Here is a 25,262-nt window from a genome sequence, read left to right on the forward strand (position 1 = left end):
ATGCAGGCTATCTCAAGTGAGAGTGGCCCTGGGGTGTGGAGGTGGTTAGCTTTTATGGGCTGGGTAATTACATATGCTAATGAGGGGGAGGAACATTCTAACAATTTAGAAGATGGGGTGGGGATTCCCAGGAATTGGGCCACCTCCCAGTTTTGGGCCTTTTATGGTCAGCCTCAGAACTCTCATGGCACCTGTGGGTGTATCACTTAGCATGCAAATGTGTTACAGTGAGCATATAATGAGGCTCAAGGTCTATTGGAGATCCAACCTTCTACCTAGTTGGTTCTTGGGCCTAGTTGGTTCTAACTGGTTTTGTACATACTTAAATTTTGTTTTTCTCCTGTTACTCTCATGTCAATGTAATTATTAGGACTGTTACTGAGTCCAAGCTCGCTCTGCTCACCACACGACAGGCCAATAAATAGGGAGACGAAGAGTTGGGGCAAGGAATAGTGACTTATTTGGAAATCCAGCAGACCATGAAGATGGCAGACTAGGGTCCCCAAAAAACCATCTTATTGGGGCCTGGATGCCAGTTTTTTTTTATAGAACCGAGACGGGGAGGAGATGAGGGAGTAAAGTAAAAAGGCCATTTATCTTGCAAAATCGGAGGGGATGTGTTAATTTCTTCTTTTCTGCAGCCATTCACAGGTGGGCAGGGTCAGAATGTCTCTCTGTGGGCTGAACAAAGGCCTTTTAGTTTAACAGTCAGGCAGAGGGGCATGGTTCCCTGTGGCAGGCTGTTATGTATGCTTACAGCTATAGACAGTGATTATAATAACAAAAGCAAAGAAAAGCAAAGGTTAAAGTAAAGGAAACATATCCAACAAGGAGTCAGAATTGGCTCTTCCCTGTTATAGGCCAGCCAGAAGAACCTAGAAGGGTAGAGGAAAATTTTTCCTCCCCAACAGTATCAATAAGTTTCAAAACTCCACATGATTCCAATGTGCAACAAAATTGGAGTATAAGTAGATTACAATCTTGCTACTCAAACCGTGGCCAGTGGGCCAGGAGCATCCACAGAACCTAGGAACCTGTTAGAAGTGCAGATTCTTAGGCCCCACCCCATCCTGCTGACTCAGACTCTGCCGAAGCACAGGTCTCAAGTGCTTTATTTGCACATTAAAGCTTGATAAGCACTGGATGGGATGCCCTTTAATGGGGCCTAATGGGGCCTGCTGGTTGTTAATTATTTCTGTAAATGGAGAAATCCCTGAATAATGTAGTATTAATGATCTTGGGAGGGGGAGGAGGGGTGGAGTGTGCCGAGAGCCAGACTGGAGAAAGCTGTTAAAGGGGCTTAAAGAAACTGAAAGGTTCTGGCTGATTTGCTGTATCTGCATAGATTAATTTTCACACTGCCACAGACCTTCGAAAGAGTCTTACATAGTCCGAGGGGTTTTATTTCCATTGAAGGCTCAAAATGTGACAAGATCGCTCCAACTGCTTTGTGCTTATGGTTAATTTAATTCTCATGGCCACTCATGCTGCTAATGATTCCCATTTTGCAGAAGCACAGGGAGGTTAAGAACCTGCCCACGGTCATCTAGCTATTCAGTGGCTGAATGATGGTTTTGTTGTGTTGATAGTTGTTGTCTTTCAAAATCAAAAGTCAGGTTTATCTTATAGTTGGTGTTGAGAAGAAGGAGTAAGGACCAAGGGTGTCAAACGGAAATTGTGCCCGGGAACAGTGCTGGGGCTTTGTACATCAACTCCACTTAACAGCCTGGCTTTCCTGAGGAGGCCAGGAGATTTGGGGGAAATAGGATTAAAGAGGAGTTTTTCTCCACTTCACTACTCCTATTCTAAGCCAAGGAGGGGCCCTGACCCTACTCCTTCCCTCTCACCTCACTCTTCCCGGAGCATCATGTCAGCCCAGTGACAAACAATGAGGAAATTTCCTTAGAACACCGCAGGGCAGCTGCGGTTGCCGACTCCAGACCTGCAGGGCTTGACAATCTCCTATGTGGTCAACAGGTGCAAGAAAGCAGTTGTAGAAGAACTAGGGCGAGACCATCACAGACCCACTATGCCCTGAAGAGTAAGAAATACCACCACCTTCCAGCCGTGTGTCAGAACCGAAGCTTTATTTTAATATTCTTATTTTCAGAATATCACTGACAACTAGAAACTTGTATGCAAGAATGATTTTTACAACTGTAAATAAAATAGATAATGGAATTGTAACAGTAAATACACCTTAAATATAAATATACACATTGCTATCCCACATGTATAAAAGTCATGCTCTGTAAATGTTATGTCCACACACTGTCTTTGTGGGGCACTGAATTCCAGGATGGATCTTTGAGGGTTTACATGTGTCCCATTAGTTATGGACATTTCCAAAGAGCTTATGTAGGAGCAACACATTACAAATTTTGAAAAAAAAATTAAGTATCACAGAGCATTTCTGGGCGATATTTAATACTTCTGTTCTATAAAGAGAGCATTTCTTAAATATTACAAATGGTGAAACAAATATACTAGCTTACAGATATGTACAATGTACTTTATACTTCAAAATGCAGGAAGATAAATTATATATATTTTATATATATATAATTTTAGATCTAATGAACAATTCAATATTGCTCTTGTGTTGGTCTTGCTGTATTGCATGCATGCCCAGGGCACGCCCATGGCTTGTCACCAGATGGAAGAGGGATTGGCAGGGACAGAACGGGACCCATGGAGCCCCAAGCTTATTCCCGGAGTGCCATCTTCAAACCAATATTTTGAGTTTTGTAACTTACTGTGGCAAGGTCAAAATCTTCTGTGTCCATATGCAATGCAGGACGTGTCCTCAAGAACCACAACTACTTATTCGGGGACTGGCCCACATAAATGCTAAAAACATCTGGTTCAGTGGGACTAACTCCACCTGAATGTCCATTGGGGAGCTCCGAAAATATTATTTTGAGATAATCATCTATATCCTCAGTGCAGTTCATAAAAAATGATCTCAGAATAAAGACCCATGATTGAAGCATCAATGGCCTTCCAATAAACTCACAGGCAAAATACAAAGGAAGAAAATGTGTCCTGAATGAGATCAGATTTTCAATAATTACAAGCTTCTCATATTGATCAAGCTGTAAACACTTAAAAATGTAGACACTGCCTTGAGAGGGCTAAATGAATTTCTAACTTGGATTAGGAAGAATGGGGCAGTGACAGGGAGCCCACACACTGGGAGCCTTACGGACATTACAGCCTGTGGCAGACATCACATTTTACCATTAGTTTAACCCACCCAAGATCTCTAAAGTTCATTTTGGCCATGAAGTCCTGTTTCTTCTTCCACTTAACCCATATCCAGACTACAAATGGATGACATCTCTCTGAGAATAGAAATAGAAAAAAAAAAAGGTAGGGACAAGTTGGAAAGCAAATGTTCTAGAAAACACACCAATGAGATCTCACTGTGAAGGCTGTGGAACAGCCACTTGGAACAGAAGGAGCCCATCAGAAGGTGTGTCCATTGGGACTTGGAGAGGGATTTGGTGGCACCCAGGCCACTTCTCTACCCTCCCTGTCCAAGTTCTGTTCTAGGAGGCCAGAGAGGTGGGCTGACCATGGAGCCAATGGTTCTCAAAGTACCTCCCACACACTAAATACATCACAAGTATGAGTTATTAGCAGAGGAGAGGGGATGAGATGAAGGCAAGAAAATTTAACCAGAAAAAGGTTAATTTAGGATCTGTTGAGAGCACAGAACTGCCCAATAGTTGCTGTAGCAAGCAGGAGGCACAGGAAAGACACAGCAAGTGCACGAGAGAAGGGTATGTGCAAACGTCCGAACTTGACCATCTTGCCTCAGCTGGGCGCTGCTGCCCAGAAGCCGAGAAGCTCCCCTTACATGATCCTGAGGGCATCACTCTCTCTGCCTGCCAGGCAGGCAACAGGAAGGTGTGCTGAAAGGGAAAATTCCAGAGGAGGCCCGAGTGGGATGCAGACTGGAACAAACAGGAGAATTTACAGGCTCTGTCAGTGGGAATTTTCAGGAAGCAGAGCCAAAGCAGCCTTGAGGACGGCAGAAGAATAAGCTGAGTGGGCTATGCCCAGCCTGTGACAGAGCCTGCCGGACCCATTTCCACCTAGCATGCAGGAACCAGCAGTGGCCGTAATTTGGTTTGAAGGATTGAGGATGCACATGAGATCATTAGGAGGAAAAGATAATCATTTCCAGAGTGAACCCTGCATCGAACAGCTCTTAGAAGACATTTCAAATGGAACATGCACGATAATCTATTACTTGAATGCATTTCCCAGGAATATACTCATTATAGATAATCATCAAAAACACAGTGAACAACCTTTGTTTCAACGTATTTTATTAAGATGCAAAGTATGGCACAGACATGTCCGTGTCTGTTAGAAAATGGATGTGGCTTTTGGTCTTCGGATGGCCTTTGTTGGCTGTTACCCAGTTGGATACAGATCGAGTTATTGAAAAGAAAAAAATCATGTTGGGGAAAAAAATGTCTAAAAAATAGCTACTTTAATTGCTTTTATTTAAAATCTGAAGGCTGGAAGAGTTATACCCCTCATGGGTCAAAGGAAGGAAACTTCACATTTCTAAAACTCTCACAATATAACACACAGGAGCGTTATTGCAATGTTTTAGTATTGTCCACAATATCCTTACGCAAACATTTTAAATGGAAATTGAAGAATTTCTGACAGAGCAGCACACTCTTAGTGAATTCATCATTGTATGTGGAAAGAAATACCCTAAAAGGCTAAAACGATACCTGCTAATAACCTGACTTAGTGAGGTGAGGACCTCCCCTCAGAGTGGCAAGGCTCACAGGTCAGCTGGGAACTGACAGTGAACATCCTCTGGCGGGTAGAGAGGCTGTGTTATTTTTAATTCAGTAGAAGAACCATGGAACCGAACAACTTTGGCCTGGTCTTCTCACCTCTTCCCACCCCTCCCCTCCCCAAGGGTTGTCACTGGCTTCTGAGCAGAGGGGATGCCTGGTCTGGGGTGGTGCTTGCAGCTCTGGGTTAACATGCTCTCACATGTATGCAGATAGTATTTCCCCCTATCAGTACATGCTGCTTCCGAGGGCACAAGCTCTCACGCCTCCTGATGGCGAACGATGCCTCCAGAAATGTCTGGCACCCGATTCGGTTCCCTGCGATGTTGAGCATGTTAGTTTTCATTTTAAGCATTTGTCAGATTCCCTGATTCTGGAGAGGGGGTGCTTATTGGTGGTAGTGTAAAATGCCCTCTGAGGACAACAGCGCACATCTCGGTCAAAATGCAATATTTAACACGTGGGCATCTGACATGCTACCCTGACGACTGTGGGTTTCACGTGGAGGGGGAGGGGAGGAGAGGGAGACACACAATTGCTGCTCCCACGGGAGGGAGTTCACATGATCACGCACTTGCCCTTGAGCTTTTCTTTCCTCTTCTGCTGCTTGCTCTTTTTCCCATCGATCTGGAGGCTCACGGTCCTGCGCTTCTCCAGGTTGAGCAGCTCCTGGAAGAGCTCCTTCACATTGTGGTTGAGCTTAGCCGAGGTCTCCATGAAGGCGCACTTCCACTTGCGGGCCAGCACCTCGGCCTCGCTGCTCTCCACCTCGCGGTTCGGGCTCTCATCACACTTGTTGCCCACAAGCATGATGGGGATGCTCTCCACATCCCCTTTGATCTCACAGATTTGTTCATAGATGGGTTTGAGCTCCTCCAAGGACTGCCGGCTGGTGATAGAGTAGACCAGAATGAAGGCATGCCCTTTGGAGATGGACAGCCGCTGCATGGCAGGGAACTGGTGGCTGCCTGTGGTGTCCGTGATCTGCAGGGTGCAGATGCTCTTGTCACAGCTGATGACCTGCCGGTAGGTGTCTTCCACAGTGGGGATGTAGCTCTCCCGGAATGTACCTTTCACAAACCGCAAGACCAGAGAGCTCTTGCCAACACCACCTGCGCCGAACACGGCCACCCGGTAATCGTTGCTCTGCTCTGGCATGTTGCTTGAGGGCTCCAACGATCAACTAGGAAGCACCTAGCAAAGGAACCAGATGTTGTTTGAGAGAATTAGTAAAAGAGAAATCTAGGAAAAGGTTGCTTTACCCTCTCTTGATAGCTTAAAACAAAATTGAAATGGTACAGTTTGCTTTCACTTTCCCAACACAAGAACAATTCAAATTTCATTTTTTAATTCTGTAATTCTAAATCCAATAATTATAGCTAATCCCCAGTTTTCAACAGGGCTATTGATCTACTGAGTGGCTAACTGGAGCCAGTCTATTCCTCCTTATCGGACCATGGTTCTGAGCAGCTTTGCTCTCACATCACCCTGTGCTCAGGGAAAAGATGCCAAGTCAGCCCAAGAGAAGCAGAATCCAGGAAAGGTAATGGGGAGATGGAAATTAACCAAGCCCCAACATACATACACACACACACACACACACACACACACACACATAATCACAATCACAGCAGATCTTTACTATTTAACCTGAAGTACTGTGAACACCCAATACACTGGTCATAATATGTAATTTTTTAAAAGTACAAGGAGGGGGTTAAAGGCGAGGAGAATGCAATTTTTACTCAGTATTTATATTAACTCATGAAATCCTCACCAGCCTGCAGAACTGGTGTCATTATCCCTGTTGTGAAATGAGGAAACACAGAAGGAATAGGGGAATGTAATGTCCCCGACTTCACACAGACAGTGAGAGGTGAGGCAGGGATGCAAACTGCAGTATCTCTGTCCCACAGGCTGCTGTCCCACAGGTTGCTGGACAGACAGCTGGTCACAGGGGCCTGGGCACTACTCAGGCCATGGTGTGGACTCTCATTTAGCAGTAGAAGTTGACAGTTAACTAAGAAGCTTGGAGGGTCCTTTTATTAATCAAATTTAAAATGATTATGGGTGCTCTATTTTTAAGAATTATAAGAAGTCAAGTGTTACTAAGACAGTGATATAAACCACTATTAATGGTCATTAAAATGGAGTAGAATGGGGTTTCCCTTTATCACAAACATCACCCGTTTCCTGACATACAGATTATCAAAAATCTTTCATCCCGTTCCTTCTTTGGTAAGAAAGGACATATGACATGCAAAAAAGTAGACAGTCAAGAAACAGCCAACATTTTTAAAACAAAGTAGACACGCAATACGGTAATGTGAAGCATGGAACCCATTTTCTCCAGGCAACATTGTGCTGACTTTCACTTTTCTAATCTTAGAGTAACCAAGGGACAGTAATAAAAGGCATTGCTCAAAGTCATTCTCAGAGACCGGTAAAAATTAAATATAATTAGCCATGGAAGGAAATGGGTATGTGCAGCTAATGTCTACTGGCAGACAGATCAGATCAAAGCCCAGGACTGTGGCATCTCATCTCCTGATTTTTTTTCTGAGTTCACCATGTACATCTGCCTGCAAATCTGCTCAATTAAATACTCAGCTGTTCTGTGCGCACTTGGTATCCCTAACCTTGCAAAAAACCAAAGAAGCATCTATATGTATATACATACATACATATATATGTATGTATGTATAACTGATTCTCTTTGCTGGACACCTGAAACTAACACAACATTGTAAATTAACTATATTTTGATGTTTTAAATGGTTACAATTTTTTTAAAAAAAGAACAAACTGAACCCAAAGGAAGAAAAATGAAAGATTAGATTACAGTGGAAAGTAATAAAGAATAGAAAACCAACAGAAAAAATTAATAGAACCAAAATCTGTTTTTTTGAAAATATCAACAAAATTAATTTTTGCACTAGACTGAACAAACAAAACAGTGAAAAGACTCAAATTATTAAAATCAGGAATGAAAGAGGAAACATTACTGATCTTGCAGAAATGAAGATTACAAGGGCATGACCAACTGTAAGCCAACAAGTTAGATTCCTCAGATGAAACAGATGGAAACTACTCAAGTAGACACAAGAAGAAATCAAAAATATGAATAGAACTTTAATTGGATAGTAATCAAAAAACTATTTAAAAAGAAAATGCCCAGGTCCAGATGGCTTCACCGGTGAACTCCAGCAAACATTTAAAGAAGAATTAATACCAATTCTTCACAGTCTTCCAAAAAACTTAATAGGAGGAAACACTTCTTAATCTTTCTGAATCCAATATTACCCTGATACCAATACCAGACAAAGATGTCATGAGAAAACTACAGACCCGTTTCTCTTATGAATATAGATATAAAAATCAACAAAATACTAGCAAATTGAATCCACCAATATACAGAAAGATTATACATCATAACCAAGTAGAATTTATGCCAGCAATGCAAAGTTGGTTTCATATATATACATATATATACATATATATATATATATATAAAACATGTATATAACGTAACACACCATATCAATAAAAGACAAAAACCATGATACCTCAGTAGATACAAAAAATTGACAAAATTCAGCACTCCATTATGTTAAAACAAAAACACTTAAGCCAGAAATGAAAGGGAACTTCCTCAACCAGATAATGGGCATATAATAAAAAATACCAAACTAACACAATACTTAATGGTAAAAGATTGAATGCTTTCTCCCTAGGATCAGGAAAAAGAGTTTCCACTCTTACAGCTTCTATTCAACATTTTACTGGAGGTTTTAACCAGGAGAATTAGGCAAGAAAATGAAATAAAACCATCCAGATTGGAAAAGAATGAAACAAAAGTATATTGCAGGTGGCATGACTTTGTAGATAGAATATCCTAGGGACTCCACTAAAAACTATTAGAACTAATAAAATATTCAACAAGTTTTCAGAATATAATACCCATTTAAAAATTAATTGTATTTCTACACACTTGAAATGAACAATCTAAAATTAAGAAACTAATTCCATTTACAATATCATGAAAAAGAATAAGATACTTAGGAATAACCTTAACAAAGAAGTACAAAATATATATTCTGAAAGTTACAAAATATTGTTGAAAGAAACTGAAGACCTACATTAGTGGAAAGACACCCATGTTTATGTATAAGAGGACTTAATTTTGTTAAGATAGTAATAGTCCCTGAATCACCTACACATTCAATGCAATCCCTAAGAAAATCCTAACTGACTACTTTACAGAAATTGACAAGCTGATCCCAATATTCACAGGAAAATTCGAGACCCAGAATAGTCAAACCAATGTTGACTGAAAGAAAAAAAGAACAAAGTTGGAGAACACATACTTCCTGATTTCAAACTCACTACAAAGCTACAATAATCAAGACAGTGTGATATTGGCACAGGATAGACAAATATATGAATGAAAAACTTCAGAGTCGAGAAATAAACTCTGACTTTTACAGTCAACTTATTTTTGAGAAGGATGTCAGAAAATTCAATAGAGAAAGAATAGTCTTTTCAACAAATGATGCTGGACAACTGATATTCACATACAAAGGAATGAAATTGGATCCCTCCCTTATACCATATACAAAAATTAACTCAAAATGGATCAAAGACCTAAATGTAAGACCAAAAACTATAAAACTCTTAAAAGAAAATATAGGCATAAATTTGTGATCTTTGATTTGGCAATGGTTTCTTAGATGTGATATCAAAAGCATGAACAAGATTAAAAATAGGTAAATTTGATTTCAAGAAAGTAATAGGCAACCCAGAGAAAGGGAGAAAATTTCTACAAATCATATATCTGACAAGTGATTAATTCCAGAACATATAATAAACTCCTGTCATTCAATAACAGCAAGGAAAACCCCAAAACTAAAAATGAACAAGGCACTTGAATAGACATTTCTCTAAAGAAGCTATACCAATGGACAATAAGCACTTGAAAAGATACTCAACATTACTGTTACTAATTATTAGGGAAATGCAAACCAAACCACAATGAAATACCACTTCACTGCCACTTGGAAGACTTTAACAAAATCACAAATTAAAAAAAACAAAAACAGAAAATAACAAATGTTAGCAATGTTGTAGAGAAATTGGAACCCCTGTGCATTGCTGGTTTCAATGTAAAGTGGTATAGCTGCTTTGGAAAACATTCTATCACTTCCTCAAAAGCTTAAACAGAATTACCATAAGGCACAGTGTTTTCCATAATTCTATACCCATGGGAAATGAAAACATAGCCACACAAAAAATTGTATGTGAATATTCATAGCAACATTATTCATAATAGCCAAAAAGTGGAAAAAACCCAAATGTTCACCAACTAACGAAGGGATAAGTAAAATGTGGTAGATCCATACAATGAAATATTATTCAAGAATAAATAGATATGAAGTACTGATACATGCTACAGCATGGTTGAGCCTTGAAAATATGATGCTAAATGAAAGAAGCCAGTAACAAAAGACCACACATATTGTATGATTCCATTCATATGAGACATGCAGAATTGCAGATTTATAGACAGAGAAAGGATATTTGTGATCGCCTAGGGTTGGGGTGACATGAGCATTGGGGAGAAATGGGAAGTGACTGGACAGAGTTTCCTTTTGAGTGATGAAACATTCTAAAACTGACTGTGGTAATGACTGCATGACCCTGTGAATATACCAAAAACTACTAAAGCGTATACTTTAATTGGGTGAATTATATCTCAATAAAGCTGTAGTTTTACAAAAGACATTGTATAGGGCAGCATTCCACTGTATGTGATAACATTGTCTACTGATTCTGAAACTGATTCAGTGGGAGAAATAATGTGCTAAACATTAACAGGCTCGGCTTTATTCCTAATAGCCAGATGATGGAAACAACACACATCTTCACATTAGAAATGATAAGCAAAGAATGGAATATTCATACTATAAAAAGAAATACACTGAATTAACTTATTCATACCATAAGAAAAAGCAACACAAAGAACAATACAAAGAATAATACATGCAACAATCTGGTTGAATCTGACTGTTGAGATGTGTTAGGCAGCCTGCTGGGTGCTAGAAATGTGCATATTTTCACATGGGTGGTGGTTACAAAGGTGTTAACACTACACTGTTATAAGGTGGTTATACAGATTATTCTGAATGATTTTATTCTTTTAAAATTATCATGGAAATAAAATCACAATTTTTTTTAAAAACTGGGAAATCTAATAGGATTCATTCTCAGACCCCAGTTAAAGGAATACTATTGTTAGAGTTCAAGTATGATAGACCTAGAAAGTAAGGCTTTGATTTTGGAGACTAGGAAGTTGTTCAAAGATAGGGATATTGAATAACATTCCCCAAACTGAGAAGGAACTTCGAGACTAAAAAATGAAGCAGGCAACTCCATAAAGTAGAATTATGAAGTTTATTGAAGTGAACTTACATACAGGTTGGATCAGGCAGACAGCAATCCAGAAGCATTCACAGCTGCACTCCACCCTGCTGAGAGGGGTACAGGGGAATTTAAAGGGGCCAAAGTGAAATATAGAATCTGACTACCAAGTGAGAAGCACGTCTGTACCTGTCAGGAACCGGGAATTTTTCCTCCCCAGCGGGGGTCTCATGAACATCTGTGCCAGCAAAGGCACTCTTCCAGTTTTCATATCAGATGAAAGCAAGGGTAGAAGTTGATAGGAAATTTATCTGGCTTGGATGTATTCTTTGTGAGCAAAAGCTCAGTCATGCAGAGAAGAGAAGGGGTAGGATTACAGAACTAAGATGGAGCTGAGAAAATGGAGTGAGTGTGGCTCAGCTGCACATAAGTAAAGGAAGATTGGCAAAGTTTCAGTTAAGTGGTGTTGGGGAGTACAAGTCATTCTGCATTGGGTATGAGAATGACGAGATGAGACGGCTACAAAGACAAGAAGTGTAGATTTCTCTTTAAGGAAATTTGGAGATTAAGGAAAGGAGAAGGGACAATTGGCAAAGGTTAAGGTAAGGGTTAGACAGGTGGGAAAGAGTATCTGTATGGGTCTGCTGATAGATATCTGATGGAGCAAATGTGGAAAAAAACAGGAGCCCCTGGGATTCAGGATGCCCACACAGAAGGTTGGTCTTCAGGGAGAGAAGGAAGGGCAGGTGATGGCAGAGGAAGTCCCAATTAAACCTTCCCAGACCAACCCTGCTGTTCAGCTTAAAAACTTTACAAACAAATAAATTTAAAAATAATGATATAATGCATGTACTTGGTTAAAAAAAGAATAAACAAAATTGTAAAATACTCTTTTATCCACACCCAGACCCCTTCCTTCGGCAGCCCTAGTCTCTCTTTCCAGAGATATCCACTGTTAAAAAGAATGGAAACTCAGTTGTTTCCTGGTGTTCACGGTTAAATTTTAAATAATGCACTCATTGCTTGAATAATAGATCTTAATGTCTTGACTTACTGACTTTGGAACATCTCTCTCTATGAAATTAGCACTATTACCTTCCTCCATTGCCTAATTTTGTTAGGTATACTCTGTTTTTAAAGTACATACCAGTATTTGTGTTTTCCAGATATAATATTTGCAATTAGTTTCAAAATTTAAATTGTCTTCTGTGGTTCTTCTACAGGTTGTTTCTAAACCCTATCAATAAACAGCATTAAAAGGACTTTGTAAAGATTTTTCATTGCAGAAGTAGACAGGACTGGACCCACTGAGAGGGAAAGGTTATTTTCATTAAACTTTGCTGTTTGCATAATTTTCTGTGTCAGCAACACTGGAGTCTTACTTTTTCTAGCTTTTTTGTTTGTTTTTTGCTTAAGTAATACAACTTTTGTATTTCAATTTATCACCTTCCTTGGACTCATTTTACGCTTTAGTATAAACATTACTGATAACTTCTTTTAGATGATGTTAAAATTTCTGAGCTCATGCCCTCACTTGATTGATAGAATTCTGCAGTCAAACTAAGGTCAAATTCTTTTTTCTTCAGATTTAAAAAATTATTTAATTTTATCATCCATGGTTACTGACATGAAATCCAAAGCCAGTACGATATTCTTTCCTTTGTAGCAAAGTTGTATTTTTCCCTTCTCTTTGGCAGGGTTAGGATATTCTCTTTATTCTAGGAGTCATGACATTTCACTAGGATATATCTAGAACTGCTTTTTAACTATGGTGGGTTTTTTGTGGGGGCAGGGGGGTGAGTAGATGGTTAAAAACATAACCCTTTCTGCAGCTTGGGAAATTTTTCTTTTTCTTTTTAAAATTACATCATCCCAATCCCTATATCTTTTTCCTCTTTCTGAAACTTGTATTACAGGATGGACCAAGTATACCTGCTCTTGATTTCTCAAAATCTTTTCCTTATGTTGTCAATAAACTTTCTTGTACTCTGATATTTTTCTTTTTTTTTTTTTTTTTTTTTAAACATCTTTATTGGGGTATAATTGCTTTACAATGGTGTGTTAGTTTCTGCTTTATAACAAAGTGAATCAGCTATACATATACATATGTTCCCATATGTCTTCCCTCTTGCGTCTCCTTCCCTCCCACTCTCCCCATCCAACCCTTCCAGGCTGTCACAAAGCACCGAGCTAATATCCCTGTGCCTTGCGGCTGCTTCCCCCCAGCTATCTACCTTACTACGTTTGTTAGTGTGTATATGTCCATGACTCTCTCTCGCCCTGTCAAAACTCACCCTTCCCCCTCCCCATACCCTCAAGTCCGTTCTCCAGTAGGTCTGCGTCTTTATTCCTATCTTACCCCTAGGTTCTTCATGACATTTTTTTCCCTTAAATTCCATATATATGTGTTAGCATACGGTATTTGTCTTTTTCTTTCTGACTTACTTCACTCTGTATGACAGACTCTAGGTCTATCCATCTCATTACAAATAGCTCAATTTCATTTCTTTTTTTTTTTTTCAAATAGTTATAGTATTTTATTTCATTGGATCCACTTAAAAGAGCAATGTAACAATCTCATTTAAAAATTTCAGCAGTAACAGTACAAAGGAAGTTATATCCTTTGCAATTACATACATTTGTAATGAAAACATTTACATATCACCCTAAAAGTTGTGAGTGGGTACATTAGTATTTCAGAATACTCCTTGTGGACACATGAGACAAAATTTTTGAAGCAATATATTCAAGCTTAGTGAATTTCATTTGTAGATATCTACCACACCTACAACTTATGTCCTCAAATAATATGTTGAGTTTTATAAAATAAAGCGTATTAGTATCCTAGATGTTGGTACAGTCATTAGAAAATCACAGGTAATAAGCTCTTCTAGTGTTTTATAGTTCCCAGAACTATCTTCGTTTCTTTTTTTTTTTTTTTTAAACATCTTTATTGGGGTATAATTGCTTTACAATGGTGTGTTAGTTTCTGATTTACAACAAAGTGAATCAGCTATACATATACATATGTTCCCATATGTATTCCCTCTTGCGCCTCCCTCCCTCCCACTCTCCCCATGCCACCCTTCCAGGCTGTCACAAAGCACCGAGCTAATATCCCTGTGCCTTGCGGCTGCTTCCCCCCAGCTATCTACCTTACTACGTTTGTTAGTGTGTATATGTCCATGACTCTCTCTCGCCCTGTCAAAACTCACCCTTCCCCCTCCCCATATCCTTAAGTCCGTTCTCCAGTAGGTCTGCGTCTTTATTCCTATCTTACCCCTAGGTTCTTCATGACATTTTTTTCCCTTAAATTCCATATATATGTGTTAGCATACGGTATTTGTCTTTTTCTTTCTGACTTACTTCACTCTGTATGACAGACTCTAGGTCTATCCATCTCATTACAAATAGCTCAATTTCATTTCTTTTTAAGGCTGAGTAATATTCCATTGTGTATATGTGCCACATCTTCTTTATCCATTCATCCGATGATGGGCGCTTAGGTTGTTTCCATGTCCTGGCTATTGTAAATAGAGCTGCAATGAACATTTTGGTACATGACTCTTTTTGAATTTTGGTTTTCTCAGGGTATATGCCAAGTAGTGGGATTGCTGGGTCATATGGTAATTCTATCTGTAGTTTTTTAAGGAACCTCCATACTGTTCTCCACAGTGGCTGAACCAATTCACATTCCCACCAGCAGTGCAAGAGTGTCCCCTTTTCTCCACACCCTCTCCAGCATTTATTGTTTCTAGATTTTTTGATGATGGCCATTCTGACTGGTGTGAGATGATATCTCATTGTAGTTTTGATTTGCATTTCTCTAATGATTAATGATGTTGAGCATTCTTTCATGTGTTTGTTGGCATTCTGTATATCTTCTTTGGAGAAATGTCTATTTAGGTCTTCTGCCCATTTTTGGATGGGGTTGTTTGTTTTTTTGTTATTGAGCTGCATGAGCTGCTTGTAAATTTTGGAGATTAATCCTTTGTCAGTTGCTTCATTTGCAAATGTTTTCTCCCATTCTGAGGGTTGTCTTTTGGTCTTGGTTATGGTTTCCTTTGCTGTGCAAAAGCTTTGAAGTTTCATTAGGTCCCATTTGTTTATTTTTGTTTGTATTTCCATTACTCTAGGAGGTGGGTCAGAAAGGATCTTGCTGTGATTTATGTCATAGAGTGTTCTTCCTATGTTTTCTTCTAAGAGTTTGATAGTTTCTGGCCTTACATTTAGGTCTTTAATCCATTTTGAGCTTATTTTTGTGTATGGTGTTAGGGAGTGATCTAATCTCATACTTTTACATGTACCTGTCCAGTTTTCCCAGCACCATTTATTGAAGAGGCTGTCCTTTCTCCACTGTACATTCCTGCCTCCTTTATCAAAGATAAGGTGTCCATATGTGCGTGGGTTTATCTCTGGGCTTTCTATCCTGTTCCACTGATCTATCTTTCTGTTTTTGTGCCAGTACCATACTGTCTTGATTACTGTTGCTTTGTAATATAGTCTGAAGTCAGGGAGCCTTATTCCTCCAGCTCCTTTTTTCGTTCTCAAGATTGCTTTGGCTATTCGGGGTCTTTTGTGTTTCCATACAAATTGCGAAATTTTTTGTTCTAGTTCTGTGAAAAATGCCAGTGGTAGTTTGATAGGGATTGCATTGAATCTGTAGATTGCTTTGGGTAGTAGAGTCATTTTCACAATGTTGATTCTTCCCATCCAAGAACATGGTATATCTCTCCATCTATTTGTATCATCTTTAATTTCTTTCATCAGTGTCTTATAATTTTCTGCATACAGGTCTTTCGTATCCTTAGGTAGGTTTATTCCTAGATATTTTATTCTTTTTGTTGCAATGGTAAATGGGAGTGTTTTCTTGATTTCACTTTCAGATTTTTCATCATTAGTATATAGGAATGCCAGAGATTTCTGTGCATTAATTTTGTATCCTGCTACTTTACCAAATTCATTGATTAGCTCTAGTAGTTTTCTGGTAGCATCTTTAGGATTCTCTATGTATAGTATCATGTCATCTGCAAACAGTGACAGCTTTACTTCTTCTTTTCCGATTTGGATTCCTTTTATTTCCTTTTCTTCTCTGATTGCTGTGGCTAAAACTTCCAAAACTATGTTGAATAAGAGTGGTGAGAGTGGGCAACCTTGTCTTGTTTCTGATCTTAGTGGAAATGCTTTCAGTTTTTCACCATTGAGGATGATGTTTGCTGTGGGCTTGTCATATATGGCTTTTATTATGTTTAGGAAAGTTCCCTCTATGCCTACTTTCTGGAGGGTTTTTATCATAAATGGGTGTTGAATTTTGTCGAAAGCTTTCTCTGCATCTATTGAGATGATCATATGGTTTTTCTCCTTCAATTTGTTAATATGGTTTATCACATTGATAGATTTGCGTATATTGAAGAATCCTTGCATTCCTGGAATAAACCCCACTTGATCATGGTGTATGATCCTTTTAATGTGCTGTTGGATTCTGTTTGCTAGTATTTTGTTGAGGATTTTTGCATCTATGTTCATCAGTGATATTGGCCTGTAGTTTTCTTTCTTTGTGACATCCTTGTCTGGTTTTGGTATCAAGGTGATGGTGGCTTCGTAGAAGGAATTTGGGAGTGTTCCTCCCTCTGCTATATTTTGGAAGAGTTTGAGAAGGATAGGTGTTAGCTCTTCTCTAAACGTTTGATAGAATTCACCTGTGAAGCCATCTGGTCCTGGGCTTTTGTTTGTTGGAAGGTTTTTAATCACAGTTTCAATTTCAGTGCTTGTGATTGGTCTGTTCATATTTTCTATTTCTTCCTGATTCAGTCTTGGCAGGTTGTGCATTTCTAAGAATTTGTCCATTTCTTCCAGATTGTCCATTTTATTGGCATAGAGTTGCTTGTAGTAATCTCTCATGATTTTTTTTATTTCTGCAGTGTCAGTTGTTACTTCTCCTTTTTCATTTCTAATTCTATTGATTTGAGTCTTCTCCCTTTTTTTCTTGATGAGTCTGGCTAGTGGTTTATCTATTTTGTTTATCTTCTCAAAGAACCAGCTTTTAGTTTTATTGATCTTTGCTATTGTTTCCTTCATTTCTTTTTCATTTATTTCTGATCTGATTTTTATGATTTCTTTCCTTCTGCTAGCTTTAGGGTTTTTTTGTTCTTCTTTCTCTAATTGCTTGAGGTGCAAGGTTAGGTTGTTTATTCGAGATGTTTCCTGCTTCTTAAGGTGGGCTTGTATTGCTATAAACTTCCCCCTTAAAACTGCTATTGCTGCATCCCATAGGTTTTGGGTCATTGTGTCTCCATTGTCATTTGTTTCTAGGTATTTTTTTATTTCCTCTTTGATTTCTTCAGTGATCACTTCATTATTAAGTAGTGTATTGTTTAGCCTCCATGTGTTTGTATTTTTTAAAGATCTTTTCCTGTAATTGATATCTAGTCTCATGGCGTTGTGGTCGGAAAAGATACTTGATACAATTTCAGTTTTCTTAAATTTACCAAGGCTTGATTTGTGACCCAAGATATGATCTATCCTGGAGAATGTTCCATGAGCACTTGAGAAAAATGTGTATTCTGTTGTTTTTGGATGGAGTGTCCTATAAATATCAATTAAGTCCATCTTGTTTAATGTATCATTTAAAGCTTGTGTTTCCTTATTTATTTTCATTTTGGATGATCTGTCCATGGGTGAAAGTGGGGTGTTAAAGTCCCCTACTATGAATGTGTTACTGTTGATCTCCCCTTTTATGGTTGTTAGTATTTGCCTTATGTATTGAGGTGCTCCTATGTTGGGTGCATAAATATTTACAATTGTTATATCTTCTTCTTGGATCGATCCCTTGATCATTATGTAGTGTCCTTCTTTGTCCCTTTTAATAGTCCTTATTTTAAAGTCTATTTTGTCTGATATGAGAATTGCTACTCCAGCTTTCTTTTGGTTTCCATTTGCATGGAATATCTTTTTCCATCCCCTTACTTTCAGTCTGTATGTGTCTCTAGTTCTGAAGTGGGTCTCTTGTAGACAGCATATATAAGGGTCTTGTTTTTGTATCCATTCAGCCAATCTGTGTCTTTTGGTGGGAGCATTTAGTCCATTTACATTTAAGGTAATTATCGATATGTATGTTCCTATTTCCATTTTATATATTGTTTTGGGTTCGCTACTATAGGTCATTTCCTTCTCTTGTGTTTCGTGTCTAGAGAAGTTCCTTTAGCATTTGTTGTAAAGCTGGTTTGGTGGTGCTGGACTCTCTCAGCTTTTGCTTGTCTGTAAAGGTTTTAATTTCTCCATCAAATGTGAATGAGATCCTTGCTGGGTAGAGTAGTCTTTGTTGCAGGCTATTCTCCTTCATCACTTTCAGTATTTTCTGCCACTCCCTTCTGGCTTGTAGGGTTTCTGCTGAGAGATCAGCTGTTAACCTTATGGGGATTCCCTTGTGTGTTATTTGTTGTTTTTCCCTTGCTGCTTTTAATATGCTTTCTTTGTATTTAATTTTTGACAGTTTGATTAATATGTGTCTTGGCGTGTTTCTCCTTGTATTTATCCTGTATGGGACCCTCTGTGCTTCCTGGACTTGATTAACTATTTCCTTTCCCATATTAGGGAAGTTTTCAACTATAATCTCTTCAAATATTTTCTCAGTCCCTTTCTTTCTTTCTTCTTCTTCTGGAACCCCTATAATTCGAATGTTGGTGCGTTTCATGTTGTCCCAGAGGTCTCTGAGACTGTCCTCAGTTCTTTTCATTCTTTTTTCTTTATTCTGCTCTGCAGTAGTTATTTCCACTACTTTATCTTCCAGGTCACTTATCCGTTCTTCTGTCTCAGTTATTCTGCTATTGATCCTATCTAGAGTGATTTTAATTTCATTTATTGCATTGTTCATAGTTGCTTGTTTCATCTTTAGTTCTTGTAGGTCCTTGTTAACTGTTTCTTGCATTTTGTCCATTCTACTTCCAAGATTTCGGATCATCCTTACTATGATTATTCTGAATTCTTTTTCAGGTAGATTGCCTATTTCCTCTTCATTTGTTAGGTCTGGTGGGTTTTTATCTTGCTCCTTCATCTGCTGTGTGTTTTTCTGTCTTCTCATTTTGCTTATCTTACTGTGTTTGGGGTCTCCTTTTTGCAGGCTGCACTTTCGTAGTTCCCATTGTTTTTGATGTCTGTCTCCAGTGGCTAAGGTTGTTTCAGTGGGTTGTGTAGGCTTCCTGGTGGAGGGGACTAGTGCCTGTGTTGTGCTGGATGAGGCTGGATCTTGTCTCTCTAGTGGGCAGGTTCACGTCTGGTGGTGTGTTTTGGGGTGTCTGTGGCCTTATTATGATTTTAGGCAGCCTCTCTGCTAATGGGTGGGGTTGTGTTCCTGTTTTGCTAGTTGTTTGGCATAGGTTGTCCAGCACTGTGGCTTGCTGGTCGTTGAGTGAAGCTGGGTGCTGGTGTTAAGATGGAGGTCTCTGGGATATTTCCACCGTTTAATATTATGTGTAGCTGGGAGGTCTCTTGTTGACCAGTGTCCTGAAGTTGGCTCTCCTACCTCAGAGGCAGAGCCCTGACTCCTGGCTGGAGCACCAAGAGCCTTTCATCCACACAGCTCAGAATAAAAGGGAGAAAAAGTAGGGAGAATTAGTAGAAGTATGAGTAAAGAAAGAAGGAAAGGAGTAAAGGAAAGAAGGAAGGAAGAAGCAAAGAAGGAAAGAAAGGAGGGAGGGAGGGAGGGAGGGAGGAAGGAAGGAAGGAGGGAAAGAAGGAAAAAAGACAGAAAGAAAGATGATACAGTAAAAATAAAATAAAGTATAATATAGTTATTGAATTAAAAAATATTTAGAAAAAAAAAAAAAAGGGACGGATAGAACCTTAGGACAAATGTTGGAAGCAAAGCTATACAGAGAAAATCTTACACAGAAGCATACACATACACCTTCACAAAAAGAGGTAAAGGGGGAAAAATCATAAATCCTGCTCCCTGAGACCACCTCCTCAATTTGGGGTGATTCGTTGTCTAAAGGAGGGAAGGAAGGAAGGAAAGAAAGAAAGAACGAAGGTAAAGTATAATAAAGTTATTACAATTAAACTTAATTATTAAGAAAAAGAATTTTTAAAAAAAAGTCATGGACGGATAGAGCCCTAGGACAAATGGTGGAAGCAAGAGTATACAGACAGGATCTCACACAGAAGCATACACGTACACATTCACAAAAAGAGGAAAAGGGAAAAAAATCATAGATCTCGCTCCTAAATTCCACCTCTTCAATTTGGGATCATTCCTTGTCTATTCAGGTATTCCACAGATGCAGGGTATATCAAGTTGATTGTGGAGCTTTAATCCGCTGCTTCTGTGGCTGCTGGGAGAGATTTCCCTTTCTCTTCTTTGTTCTCACAGCTCACAGGAGCTCAGCTTTGGATTTGGCCCTGCCTCTGTGTGTAGGTCGCTGGAGGGCGTCTGTTTTTTCGCTCAGACAGGACGGGGTTAAAGGAGCCGCTGATTCGGGGCCTCTGGCTCACTCAGGCCGGGGGTTGGGGGATGGGGGTAGGAGGGGCACTACGTGCGGGGCGGGCCTGCGGCTGCAGAGGCAGCGTGACGTTGCGGCAGAGGCCGGCGTGATGTTGCACCAGCCTGAGACCCGCCGTGCGTACTCCCGGGGAAGTTGTCCCTGGATCCCGGGAACCTGGCAGTGGCGGGCTGCACAGGCTCCGCGGAAGAGGGGTGTGGAGAGTGACCTGTGCTCGCACACAGGCCCTTGGTGGCGGCAGCAGCAGCCTTAGCGTCTCCCGCCCGTCTCTGGGGTCCGCGGTTTTAGCCGCGGCTCGCGCCCGTCTCTGGGGTTTGCGCTTTCAGCCGCGGCTCGCGCCCGTCTCGGGGGCTCGCGCCCTCAGCCGCGGCTCGCGCCCGTCTCTGGGGTTCGCGCTTTTAGCCGCGGCTCGCGCCCGTCTCTGGAGTTCCTTTAAGCAGCGCTCTTAAACCCCTCTCCTCGCGCACCAGGAAACAAAGAGGGAAGAAAAAGTCTCTTGCCTCTTCGGCCGGTGCAGGCTTTTCCCCGAACTCCCTCCCGGCTAGTCGTGGTGCACTAACCCCTTCAGGCTATGTTCAAGCCGCCAACCCCAGTTCTCTCCCTGAGCTCCGTCCAAAACCAAAACCCGAGCCTCAGCTCGCAGCCCCGCCCGCCCCGGCGGGTGAGCAGACAAGCCACTCGGGCTGGTGAGTGCCGGTCAGCACCGATCGTCTGTGCAGGAATCTCCCCGCTTTGCCCTCCGCACCCGTCGCTGTGCACTACTCCGCGGTCCCGAAACTGCCCCCTCTGCCTCCCGCAGTCTCTGCCCGCGGAGGGGCTTCCTAGTGTGTGGAAACTTTTCCTCCTTCACAGCTCCCTCCCACTGGTGCAGGTGCCGTCCTTATTCTTTTGTCTCTGTTTTTTCTTTTGCCCTACCCAGGTACGTGGGGAGTTTCTTGCCTTTTGGGAGGTCTGAGGTCTTCTGCCAGCCTTCAGTAGGAGTTCTGTAGGAGTTGTTCCACGTGTGGATGTATTTCTGGTGTATCCGTGGGGAGGAAGGCGATCTCCGCGTCTTACTCTTCCGCCATCTTCAAGGTCCCCCTGATATTTTTCTTTTTTAGAGAAGCACTTTGTTATCTCAGGAAAGGTGATACGATGCAGAATTTCAATAAGAATGCTAATTGAGATTTGTTGCTGCTATTCTTATCTGAGATACCTCTAGTTCCATTTCTTCATTGTGTTCCTTCTCTTTCATATGGTTGGCTTCACCATATGTCTCTTGGTCTCCTGTAGCCCACTGATTTAAAGAAGAATCATATTGGCTGGGAAAGGCAGCTAGAGTGCATTCTCTTGATGCGCAGATCTGTTCACCAACAGCCTAGTCCCTATATAGGAAGGTTGTCTAGAATGACTTTACATATACCCTGCTACTTTCCTTTTCTTGAACTTGTTTGGACTAAACTGTCTCTACAGTCCCTTACACTTCTAAAAAGCATATACATAAACAGACAAATGAAGGAAAGCATCAAGGAAAGGCAGTAAACTATCCATCCCAAAATATCATAAAATATAAAAATGTGTGTCTTATAATAAAGATTCAAAATGAGACATTTTAAATACTGAAAATCAGGTAGAGATGCAATATTTTGATTTATAAGAAGTATATATTTGGTCATTCAGACGACCAAAATGTATTTCTCATATATATATTTGGTCTTTGTCTATGGTTCCTGGCTCACAGCTCCCAAAACTCTTCGAATTTCATGAGTGGTAAGAGCAGTGGGAGCATCTTTTGTTAAAATATTTGGCCTCTTGTCCTTAGCTCCTAAAAACACTTCAGAACCATAAAGGTGTAATATGAGTGTTTTGTTATTCATAACAAGCCCCTTTCCATCACCTGGGTTGAGGTTAATAAGGTGACTTTGGGAAAGTACTTAAGACTAGGGTTTGGTTGCCAGGATAACTAACCAACTTTCAGCCCCACCTCCCACCTCCTGGGAGGAGAAGGGGAGGAGAGAGCCTGGAGGTTGAATCAGTAGCCAATGGCCAATGATTTAATCAATCATACCTGTGTAATGAAGCCTCCACAAAAACTCAAAAGGACAGGATTAGGGGAGCTTCCAGGTTGGTGAACACATGGAGCCGTGGGGAGAATGGTGCACCTAGAGAGGGCATGGAAGCTCTGTGCCCTTTCCCCATACCTTCCCTATACACCTCTTTCATCTGGCTGTTCCTGAGTTGTATCCTTTTATCATAAACCAGTAATCTAGTCAGTAAAGTGTTTTCCTGAGTTCTGTGAGCCACTTTCGGAGATTAATCAAACCTAAGGAGGGGCTAGCAGGAACCTCTGATTTACAGCTAGTTGGTAACAACCTGGACTTGGCAAGTGGCATCTGAAGCAGGGAACAGTCTTGTAGGTGAGCCCTCAACCTTTGGAGGCTGATTCTATATCTGGGTGATAGTGTCAGAATTCAGTCAAATGGAAGGACATCCAGCTGGTGTCTGAAGAATCGTTGGATGTGTGGGGAAACCTCCTCCACATTGTAATTGGGTGCAGAATTATCAGAGGCTTATCCTAGGCCCACCTAGGATTGTAGGGAAAATGGACCTTGATTTCCTGAGTCACAAAAGTTGCCTATTCAAGTATCCTTTGGAAGACACATTAAATTCACGTGCATGAGATTAAAAATAAAAAAAGAAGAACAAAGAAGCAGCAGCAGCTCAGGTAAAACCACCATCTTTATCTGCATTATACCCTGAATTAAGCCTGCTTCAAAAAACAAATAATTGAAACAACAAGGTGCTACTGTATAGCACAGGGTCTTATATCCAATCTCCTGGGATAAATCATAATGGAAAAGAATAGTAAAAAAAAGAATATATGTGTATAACTGAGTCACTTTGCTGTACAGCAGAGATTGGCACAGCATTGTAAATCAGCTATATACTTCAATTAAAAAAAATCAATGACAAATGCAGGAAAAAAAAACCAAACAGTTGAAACCAGAGAAAAATCATAGATTACAAGAATTCAGCTGTCAGCCTTTGGAAAAGCCGGACAATTTAGTATACTATCCTGCCAAAAAGTCCCATCAACAGTCTGAGATCAAGGGCACCTTCATTTCCTGAAGTTTATACAGGCTATAACTGCTCAGTTTTTGCCTTGGTTTTCCACAATGATTTCTCCTCAAGTAGATTTGTCTTCATTACAACATTTAAACTTTATTACCTTTAAGCAAATTCCATACTTAAAGTTGTTACTTGAGAGCCTCTATTTAAAACTACTACTAATAAAAGGCAAATGGGTCATTTAAGTAAAAATAAGGACTACTGCTGATACTACAGCATAAATAAGTATAACAAAAAGAAATTAACAATTTTTAACAGAACTTACATTCTCTAGGTAAGAGAGCGTACTTTGACATATTTTTAGAATCTTAATTTAATTAAGGATCCATTTCACGTACCTTCTTAGCTGAACATAAAAAATGAGAGATTTATTAGTGAGAAATGCCTACCTGATCATAAAGAAGAGTTAAATATCCATGGCTCATCCTTCTCCAGAGAAGCAGAATCCTTGTTTCAGGAATCTTGTTTCATAGTGTTATGGAGACACCCACCCTAGCAATATTAGTGCAGGTGCTAAGCAGGTGACACATCTGCACCCAGATAATGGAGCCCCCATCCCACACATGGGGGGAATCCTTAGGCACTCATCACAAGACTCCTAATATCTGCAACAATGAAATAGAGAACTTGTAACATTTCTTAGAATGGAAGGGGGTAGAATAAATTTTTCTTTAAGAGTTTCATTACTGAGAGGCAAATAAGCTCACACCTTAGGCACAGAAATACAGTTCACTGATGTTTGTCTAAAACTATTCCACTTGGGGAAAATATGACGGCCAAGAAGCCCAAACAGCCAAATTAAATGCACTTAGTGACATTTTTCAGACTGCCAAGAGCCTATGTTTGGGCCATTTTTTGCTTATTTCTTTTCTATGTGGGTAAGAGAAGTAAAAAGGTAAACTATGTGGATTAAAAAGAATATTGTCCTAGTCAAAGGATCAGTTACTGAGTTTGACCCTGAATGCCCAATGCAGCACGATAACCATGGGGGGAAATAAACACCAAAAGATGAAGACAACTGGAGGATGCAAACTCTGCCAGCAAGGAGAAGAAATTGTTCAAAGCCAGGGATGATGGCTTAAGGTGCTGCTGTGTGCAACCTGGGGCCCTTCCTTCACTGTCACCCTATCGGAACATGATTCTATACGTGTACTTGGTTAGGTAGATTTCTAGTTTTAGCCAAATGAAAGTTTACAAAATTGGCAAGTGGATAAAAAAGATTCCTTCACGCAATCGTGAACTAGTTCGTTACTCATGCTTTTGGCATTATATCTAAGAATCCATTGCCATCATGAAGATGTACCTCTACATTTTCTTCTAAGAGTTTTATGGTTTTAGTTTTTATATTTAGGCCATTGATCCATTTTGAGTTAATTTTTGAATATGGTGTGAGGGTATCCAACTTCATTCATTT

General features: G+C 40.0%; 1 protein-coding gene across 1 annotated transcript in view; it reads right to left on the reverse strand.

The window, feature by feature from the left end:
- Nucleotides 1–3,881: 3,881 nt before the first annotated feature.
- The window catches only part of DIRAS2 (DIRAS family GTPase 2), a 35,964-nt gene continuing 14,583 nt past the window's right edge, over nt 3,882–25,262 (reverse strand). The window contains exon 2 of the mRNA XM_032635474.1: nt 3,882–6,020. Within this exon, the coding sequence (XP_032491365.1) occupies nt 5,385–5,984 (600 nt within the window). The 5' untranslated portion in view covers nt 5,985–6,020 and the 3' untranslated portion in view covers nt 3,882–5,384. The remainder of the gene's footprint in view (nt 6,021–25,262) is intronic.

Source organism: Phocoena sinus, chromosome 6 (genome assembly GCF_008692025.1).
Source record: "Phocoena sinus isolate mPhoSin1 chromosome 6, mPhoSin1.pri, whole genome shotgun sequence".
Classification (NCBI taxonomy): Eukaryota; Metazoa; Chordata; class Mammalia; order Artiodactyla; family Phocoenidae; genus Phocoena; species Phocoena sinus.